At 46.6% G+C, this 9,666-nt stretch overlaps 1 protein-coding gene across 1 annotated transcript; it reads left to right on the forward strand.

Annotated features, from left to right (window-relative positions):
• Positions 1-5,942: 5,942 nt before the first annotated feature.
• LOC102917206 (large ribosomal subunit protein uL16-like) lies at positions 5,943-6,714 on the forward strand. Its single transcript, XM_015992250.3, has one exon. It carries the CDS (start codon positions 5,990-5,992, stop codon positions 6,632-6,634), a length of 645 nt encoding a protein of 214 aa, XP_015847736.1. The 5' UTR covers positions 5,943-5,989; the 3' UTR covers positions 6,635-6,714.
• The last annotated feature ends 2,952 nt before the right edge of the window (positions 6,715-9,666 follow it).

A 9,666-nucleotide genomic window follows, 5' to 3' on the forward strand; every position in this document is an offset into this window, starting at 1 on the left:
GCGCTACGCGGGCAAGAGCGGGAGGGGAGGGAAAGGGGAGGGGGGTGTCTGCAGCCGCGGTGGCGCGGTGTGGCCGCGAGGCCGGGGGTGGGGGGGACCGGAGCAGGCCGGTGCAGGACCGCCGAGCCCCCGGAGGTGGGCGCCGGCGGGAGCTCAGGGCTGGCGCCGCCTCGCTCCGCTCCTCCTCCTCCACCACCTCCTCCTCCTCCTCGCCTCCTTCTTCCCCTTCCTCGTCCCTCCGCCGCCAGCAGGTGGGACTCGGAGCCGCCGCGGCCGCACAAAGCTCCTCAGGGCGGGCGGGACCGAGCTGCGGGCTCCCGGGGCGCCTGTCGCCGGAGCCTCTCCCCCGAGACGCGCGCGAGGCTGGGCGAGCACGGAGGGGCGCGCGCGCTCACACCCTCCGCGCCCCGGCCGCCGGCCTGCGGGGCGCGCCCGGCCCGCCAGGTACGGGAGGCTGGCACCCCGCCGCGGCTGCGGAGCCCTCGGCCGCCCCTCCCGGGCCTCCCGCCCCAAGCCCGACCGGCCGCTCCGGCGGCTTCGCTGATGACCTCGATGAAGCAGGGGGCAGTGTCCTTCCCTCAAGTCCCTCCTTCTCGCCGCTCCCCACCCCACCCCGCCCTGCCCGTCGCCCCCCTCCCCCAAGTTGAGACTCGCAGCTCCGGATTCGCTAACTTCGTCGCTAACATAGGGCCCTGGCAACTTTCGGGATGGTCAGCGCGGGTCCCCAGGGGTGGGGACGGTGGGAGTGGGGAGTCCCTTTTGTTTTAAACGGCCGCCAGCAGACCTTAGCGGAGTGAATATTTAATAGCTGTCGTCAAGTATAGGAAGGATTTTATGATCAGGTTTTATGATTAGTTTCTTCCTCTTGTCGTAGGCTCACAGCAAAATCAGTGGATATGAATAAAGGGGAGAGGGAGATGGCTTTGTACTGGAGCCTGGAAGATTCTGCCTGAGCATGTGGGCTCTTCCTTGGGGTTTCAGTGGTGTCCAGAGGGACATTTGGCAGCGGTCCATCCATCTCCTCAAGCCTGGGCCTCTGGCTGGGAAACGACCATGCCCCCTCCCCTTCTATCTGATGTGTCCTGATGAATTTGGAGCCTCAGTGTCTGTACCTACTGGCATTGGGTTGGGGGGGGGGGGTTTCTCATCTGAGGTTCATGTTGGCCTCTGAAGGAACTGTGGTTCCTCTCCCTAAATGAGGGCATTGGCTCGTGCCAACCTCCCCTCTCTCCCCTTTTGGAAGCATAGTAGCACTGATAGAGAAATAGCAAAATCGCACCACACTGAGCTATGATAAGGTCTCTCCTCCTGCCACCTCATAAGCAGTCTTATCAGGCAGGGGACGCCTTGTACCTGCAATGGACCCTTGGCTGAATGGTTGGCTGTCACTGCAGAGCTGTCCAGCTGCCAAAAACCAGAGGCTATCTCTCCAAAGAAAGGAAAAGACTCTGGGGGCCAGGGCTTCAGCACAGAGGATCTGAAGGGGTAATGGAGAAACAGAGGCACCGCATCCCAGGGGCTCCTATTGAGAAAGCCTGCTGATGCTCAAACCTTTCCCGACTCTTGGTCAAGTCCAGAAAACAGAACGGCCCGTTGTCAGAAGTCTTAGGATAACTTTGGGCTTGCCCTAAGTTTGTCTCTAAGTTTAGTTCTCCAACTGAATGTAAAGAAAAGAATGTGTCGTTGGTTTCCGAGGAAGAACAAACGCCATCCAGCGATGGGCAGGCTGGCTATGAGTATAGGCAAGCACTCAGCTTCCAACCACACAAAATCTGTTGCAGCATTTTATGCAATATTTAAGGCATGGGTGATTATATCAGCAAATGTGATTCTGGGGGACCTACCCAATAAACATCTAATATGAATCGACCCTCACACTGGTTTCATTGCAACCAGTGGTATGAATGTCCCATCATGGTAAATGACAGCTTGAGGTCGACAGAGTTCTAACTCTGTACACCTGTTGGTTGTATTTTAACACTGACAAAATCCCTACCATGTGTTGGACTCTTGGGTAAAAGCTAGGGATAAAAGAAGAAATTTTTATTTTAGTAGTGGTTCATATTAGCTTATCTTTAGTATGAAGGTCAGTTATTATCTTGTGAATTATATACTGTTGCAAGAAACAAACACATCGAGTCACAGCTCCCCCACCTCTGGCTATTTTTACTCTACTATTTGTTCACTAGTATCAAATATCTTCCATCATATTTGCATATATGTCCATCATCAACTAAGGTCTCAGCTGTGTCGGGGTTACGAACAGCTTTCCTCTTTGTACCTCCAGCAGCAAAGGAAATAAGTTCAATGATGGTTGATGGTGATGCTATTTGCCCTCTCTTGGGCTACCCCTGGCATTTCTGGTAGGGAGACGATCTCTTCATGAATCCTTCTCATTATATTATTCAGAGCAATTGACAAAAAAAAAAAGCATTAGAAAATGGTACTAGATCATTTAAATTGGGTCTGCTGGATTCAGTTCCATTTCCATTGTAGGAAGTGGCCTTATAGTCAATCTATCTAAAGGTCTATTCAAGAAAATTGTAACATTGCTTTGATCTTTATTTTAAAAAAAAAACTAGACATCAAATAGCTAGATGGGTGTGAGGCACATTCTTTTTCTCCTTTAGTAAATTTAAAATGTCAGTGCCCTTTAAAGAATGGACAATACCAATTGTCATCGGAGAGGCTTCACCCAGAAACTGATGAAAACAGATGCAGAAACCCACAGCCAAACATTAGGTGGAGCTCAGGGAATCCTGCAGAAGAGGGGGAGGAAGGACTGTAGGAGCCAGAGGGGTCAAGGACACCACAAGAAAAACCACAGAATCAACTAACTTGTAGCAGGCTTTTTCTTCTGGGTCACCAACAAACTCCCAAATCATGACGCAGAGACTTACTATTAGTCCTGAATGCTCGGCCTTATCTTAGCTCTTATTTTAAGCTGTTTCTCTTTATCTACATTTTGCCTCAGGGCTTTTTACCTTTCTTTCTTTCTATATGTCCTACTTTCCTGCTTCTTGTGTCTGGCTGGCTGGCAAATGCCTGGCTTCTGGTCTTAGGTGTGTCCCTCTCTTTCACCCTCTCTTCTTTCTTAAGTCTAGATTTCTCTCCTATTTATTCTCTCTGCCTGCCAGCCACACCTATCCCCCTACTGTCTAGCTATTGGCCATTCAGCTTTTTAGTAGACCAATCAGGTGCCTTAGGCAGGCAAGGTGAAACAAATGTAACACATCTTTACATAATTAAATATTCCACAGCGTAACCTGAGCTCATGGGGACCACAGAGCCTGCATGGGAATGACCTAGGCCCTCTGCACATATGTGTAGCTTTGTCTTCTTCTGGGACTCCTAACACTAACAGGAGCCCCTAACTCCTAACAGGGGCTGTCAATGACTCTGTTACCTGCGGCTAGAGTTTTCCTGCCTGGCCCACAGTCAGGACAAATCTCTCTCACCTGCCAGTCCCACAGCGGCCCAGACCCAACCAAGTAAACACAGAGACTTATATTGCTTACAAACTGTATGGCCATGGCAGGCTTCTTGCTAACTCTTCTTATAGCTTAAATTAATCAATTTCCATAAATCTATACCTTGCCATGTGGCTCGTGGCTTACCGGCATCTTCACATGCTGCTTGTCACGGCAGCAGCTGACAGTGACTCCCTCCTTAGCCTTCCGCTTCCCAGAATTCTCTTCTCTGCTTGTCCCACCTATACTTCCTGCCTGGCCACTGGCCAATCAGCATTTTATTTATACAGAACGATATCCACAGCAGTTACCTGCTTTTGGGACCCTTTCCTCCTACTTAGTTACCTAGTCTTAATAAGAGAGGATAGTCTTATTGTAACCATGGCTAGCTGATATACTGAGGAGGCCTACCCTTTTCCGAAGAGAAAGGAGGTGGATTGGATGGGGTTGGGAGGTTGGGGGAGGGACTCGGAGGAGAAGGGGAGGGAGGGGAACTGTGACCAGGGTGGAAAAAAGTAATTAATTAATTAATTAATTAATTAATTAATTAAAATGGATAATAACAATTAGTAAAAAAAGGTCATAAATTTGAAAAAGAGTGGGGAGGAAAGGATATATAGGAGAGTTTGGACAGGGGAAAGAGAAAAGAAGAGAAGGGAGAAAGGTTTTAATTTAATTATAATCTCAAAAATAAAAAAATAAAAAATGTGCCTATAGCTGCAGCCATTGCTTCTAGACGATCTCAAATTTGTAGAATTTCTATGAATATAAATTCTTCCAAGTAGCTGGTGTAGTTTGAATGGTGATACAGCCTGAGTTTACAGAATTTTGAAATTGAATTTGATTTACCTTAACCAAATTACACAGACCACAGGACATAGTCCTAAAGGTGGCTTTGCTTGCTCTCCATTTTACAGTCTCCTAAATAAAAAGAAAAGAAGGCAGTTCTCTTATTTCTAGGGACTCCTTCACCTGGTAAGAAAAAAAAAAAAATCTGTGCTGGGCAATAGTGGCCCATCCCAGCACACGGGAGGCAGAGGCAGGCAGATTTCTGAGTTTGAGGCCAACCTGTTATACAGAGTGAGTTCTGGGACAGCCAGGGCTACACAGAGAAACATTGTCTCAAAAGAAAAAAAAAGAAAGGAAAGAAAGAAAGAAAAGAAAAGAAAAAGAAAAATTCTGCAAACTGAAAGCTTTGATTGTATTGTTCAATCATAGTCTTCAAGCATGTGGGGAGAGATAACCAGTTGTCAGTTGTTCAAGGAACTGAGGACATTTGTGTCCCTTTCATGTTTTCGGATTCTGACACCAGGGCCTCCAATCTCCCGCTCACAGGGCCTTCCCTCTAATGATGGTATGAGTTTGGGGTACTTGGTTTCAGGGGTTCAAGGGTCCCCCAAGAGAGGTAAAATCCCAGCTGTTATTTTGGATTTGCTCCAAGGCCCAGAAACATCCACTATGTATTTTTTTTTAAACTGTGCATTGACCCTTCTCACGGATGCCTACAGCATATTAAGCAATCCTGCAGGTCTCCTCTGTGCTATGGAAAGCCAGCACTTACTTGCTCCCACATGCACTGAATCCGAAAATTCCTTTAATGCCCCATCTATCCTCCTAGTGGGTACCATGCATTCTTTTAGATGTTGCTACCTCACTTTTACCTGCAAAGTCCTCTTTGAACATTTGAAATGAAAGAAGACTGTTGGGTAGTTTATCTTCTTGTGGGAAAAAAGGAATAGACAAGACAGCAGAAAACACACAGAATAAGCCTGTGTCGATTTTTATTTAAAAATCTTGAGTTAGGAGACTGTAACAGGAGAAAGAAAAACTTCCAAAAGCCAAAAGAATATTCACTTTTAAAAAGTCACAGTGTGCTATAAAGTGACCGAAGAGAGCACAAAAGTTCCAGACAAAGTTGAGTAATCTTGTGTCAACTTGGCTGAACCACGAGGAACCCAGATCTTTGGGAAAATGTTAATCCAGACCAATTCACATGCCCACAATCACCATATAAGTGCCCTTTCCCCCTAAGATCCTCATGATCATTTATGGTCTTGTTTGGTGTCTTGATGGTGCCTGATCAACTAGGGCGAAATGGAGTCTGAATTTGCACTTCCCAGATACCTAGAGATGTCTAGGACTAATTCATCTCCTTATTCGCTATTTGCACTTCTTTTTGGAAGTGTTTGTTCGTTTATGTACCCCCTTTTTTTTAACATTAGCCCAACCAGTATCAAATGAGCATGGAGTCTTACCTAAACACGAACATAGAACTAACTTATGATCCAACTATACCCTGACTGGGTCTAAACTAAAAAGAATCAACCCAGCACACTGCAAGAGACGAGATGTGGGACTATCCTAGGTGTCTGCCAACAGACAAACGAATTAAAAATGATAGATTGATAGATGATAGGTAGATAGATAGATAATAGATATATAGAGATAGATGATAGATAATAGATATGTAGAGAGCTCTCTTTTCCCTCCGGCGTGCCACCAACGATCCTATTGTCATCATGGGTCGCCGCCCTGCCTGGTGTTACCGGTATTGTAAGAACAAGCCGTACCCAAAGTCTCGCTTCTGCCAAGGTGTCCCTGATGCTAAAATCCGCATCTTTGACTTGGGACGGAAGAAAGCAAAGGTTGATGAATTCCCACTTTGTGGCCACATGGTGTCAGATGAATATGGGCAGCTCTCTTCTGAAGCTCTGGAGGCTGCCCGTATTTGTGCCAACAAATACATGGTAAAGAGTTGTGGCAAGGATGGCTTTCATATTCGAGTGAGGCTCCACCCTTTCCGTGTTATCCGAATCAACAAGATGTTGTCCTGTGCTGGGGCTGACAGGCTCCAAACAGGTATGCGTGCTGCCTTTGGGAAGCCCCAGGGCACAGTGGCCAGGGTTCACATTGGCCAGGTCATCATGTCCATCCGCACCAAGCTGCAGAATAAGGAACGTGTGATTGAGGCTCTTTGTAGAGCCAAGTTCAAGTTCCCTGGCCGCCAGAAGATCCACATCTCAAAGAAATGGGGCTTCACCAAGTTTAATGCGGATGAATATGAAGACATGGTTGCTGAGAAGCGCCTTATTCCTGATGGCTGTGGGGTCAAGTATATCCCCAGTCGTGGTCCCTTGGACAAATGGCGAGCCCTGCACTCCTGAGGGGTTCCACAGTGTTCTCCTGTACCCTACCAAATCATGTTCAGTAATAAATCTCACATCCAGTCTGCTTAAAAAAAAAATAGATATGTAGAGAGATAAATCGATAAGTTATTAGTTAGAGTTTAAAGGGTGTAAAGAGACACCATGACCATGGCAACTCTTATAAAGGAAAACATTTAATTGGGGCTGGCTTACAGTTCCAGAGGTTTAGTCCATTATCATCATGGTGAGAAACATGGCATCATGTGGGCAGACATGGTGCTGGAGAAGGAGCTGAGAGTTCTACATCTTGATCTGTAGGCAACATAAGAATGCTCAGAGTTGCTGGGCGGTGGTGGCACACGCCTTTAATCCCAGCACTCGGGAGGCAGAGCCAGGCGGATCTCTGTGAGTTCGAGGCCAGCCTGGGCTACCAAGTGAGTTCCAGGAAAGGCGCAAAGCTACACAGAGAAACCCTGTCTCGAAAAACCAAAAAAAAAAAAAAAAAAAAAAAAAAAAAAAAAAAGAATGCTCAGAGCCACACTGGGCATGGCTTGAGCATATGAGACCTCAAAGCCTGACCCCACAGTGACACACTTCCTCCAACAAGGCCATACCTACTAATTGGTGTCACCCTCTATGGGCCAAGCATTCAAACACACGAGTTTATGGAGGCCATTCCTTTTCAAACCACCACATCCCACTTCCTGGTTCCCATAGTCTTGTAGCCATAACATAATGCAGAAATCCAGTCTATCATAGTCTCAACCCTGTTTAGAAGTCCAAAACTCAAAGTCTCTTCTGAGATTCATATCATCTCTTAACTGTAATCTCCTGTAAAATCAAAAGGCAGATCACATACTTCCAATATAATAATGTCACAAGATATACATTACCATTCCAAAAAGTGCTAGTGCTGTGGGATGTTCTGTATGGCAAATGTGTCGCTCTGATTGGTCAATAAATAAAACACTGATTGGCCTGTGGCTAGGCAGGAAGTATAGGTGGGACCAAAGAGAGGAGAAAAGAAAGACCAGGAAGGCAGAAGGAGTCACTACCAGCCGCCGCCAGGACAAGCAGCATGTGAAGATGCCGGTAAGCCACGAGCCACGTGGCAAGGTATAGATTTATAGAAATGGATTAATTTAAGCTATAAGAAGAGTTAGCAAGAAGCCTGCCATGGCCATACAGTTTGTAAGCAATGTAAGTCTCTGTGTTTACTTGGTTGGGTCTGAGCGGCTGTGGGACTGGAGGGTGACAAAGATTTGTCCTGTGGGCAAGGCAGGAAAACTCTAGCTACAAAAAAGGAAGGAAGGAAGCATAGTGAGGAAATATTGGACCAAAGCAAGACTGAAAACCAGCAGGGCAAAGTCCAGACACTGCAGCTCCATGTCTAATGTCAAAGCGCTCTTCAGATCTCCAACTCCATTCATATCTGTTGACTGCAACACACTTCTTTCTCTTGGGCTGGTTCCACTCCGTCAGAGCTTTCCTTGGCAGGTATCTGATGACTCTGGCATCTCCAACATCTCGGGGTCTCCAGCATAATCCTGGCTTCACCTTCATAGCTTCACTCTATGGCCTCTTTAGGCCTCCATGCAGGGACACTCCTGACATATGCCAGACCTCAGCAGCTTTCCTTACTCATGGAGAGAGATTCCATAACCCCTTTATTCTATCCTTGACTCTAAAGCCAGACCCATGTGGCTGAAGCTGCCAAGTTCTCCTGCTTGCTGGGGCTGGAACATGGCCCTCTTATTCAATTACATCTTCATCAGCCTTCTGTTTTCGATGGCTTCCTTTGCTGCCTGTGCCTGGCTATCCTGGAACTCACTCTGTAGCCCAGGCTGACCTCAAACTCAGAGATCTGCCTGCCTCTGCCTTCTGAGTGCTGGGATTAAAGTCATGCACCACCAAACCTGGACCTAAGCTTTTTAAAATTTGTTTTCACAAGTTGGAAACTTAGCTGGATGGGGTCTTGCCCTGAGGTCACCCATCCCCTTGTCCTTTTTAATATCAGGCTTTACATTAATCTGTTCATCTCTTTGAACACAGGACTTAGCTCCATCCCACTTACTGTTGCCCACCTTTCCTCAATCTGTACATTTTGTATTTTTCTCTGCTGATCTTTGTCCTTTTTGTTATAGATCTTCACAGGAGTGAACACTAATAACCACAGGACAGAGTCAATACTAGGCTGTTTGGAGAGTTCCTCTGCCAATGGTATTAATCCAAAATTCTTCCCTTTAGCCTGAGGTAGAGTTTTCCGACAAGGGCAAAAAAGCAGCCACATTTTTTGCCAAAATATCACAAGAACAGTCTCTAGGCCACATACAAATATTCTTCTCCTCTGAAACCTCCTGACCCGGGCCCCCACAGTTCGAATTACCCTTAGCACCACTGTCTTCCATGTTTCTACTAGGACGGCCCATTAAAAGCCCCACTTAAAGCATTCAAGTGTTTTTCTAATTCACAGTCCCAAAGTCCACATCCCTTTAAACAAAAGTATGGCCCAGGCCTATTACAGCAATAACCCAGTCCCTGGTACCAACTTCTGTCTTAGGGTTTTGCTGTTGTTTCTTGTTTGGGGGGGGGTTGCTTTGTTTTGTTTTGCTATGAAGAGATACCATGGCCATGGAAACTCTTATTTTAAAAAATTTAACTGGGGCTAGCTTACAGATTACAGTTTCAGAGATTTAATCCATCATTGTCATGGTGGGACATGGTGGCATGCAGGCAGACATGATACTGGAGAAGGAGCTGAGAATTCTACATCTTGATCCACAGGCAGCAGAAGGAGACTGTGTGCTACACTTGGCATAGCTTGAACATATGAGACCTCAGACCCTGGCTCCACAGTGATATACTTCTTCCAACACGCCCCACCACACCTAATCCAACAAGGCAACACCTCCTAATAGTGCCACTCCCCATGGGCCAAGCATCCAAACAAATGAGTTTATGAAGGCCATTCCTATTCAAATGACCACAGATAGATGGATAGATAAGATAGATGATGATGATGATGATGATGATGATGATGATAGACAGAT

This window comes from Peromyscus maniculatus, chromosome 18, assembly GCF_049852395.1.
Source record: "Peromyscus maniculatus bairdii isolate BWxNUB_F1_BW_parent chromosome 18, HU_Pman_BW_mat_3.1, whole genome shotgun sequence".
In the NCBI taxonomy this organism is placed as follows: Eukaryota; Metazoa; Chordata; class Mammalia; order Rodentia; family Cricetidae; genus Peromyscus; species Peromyscus maniculatus.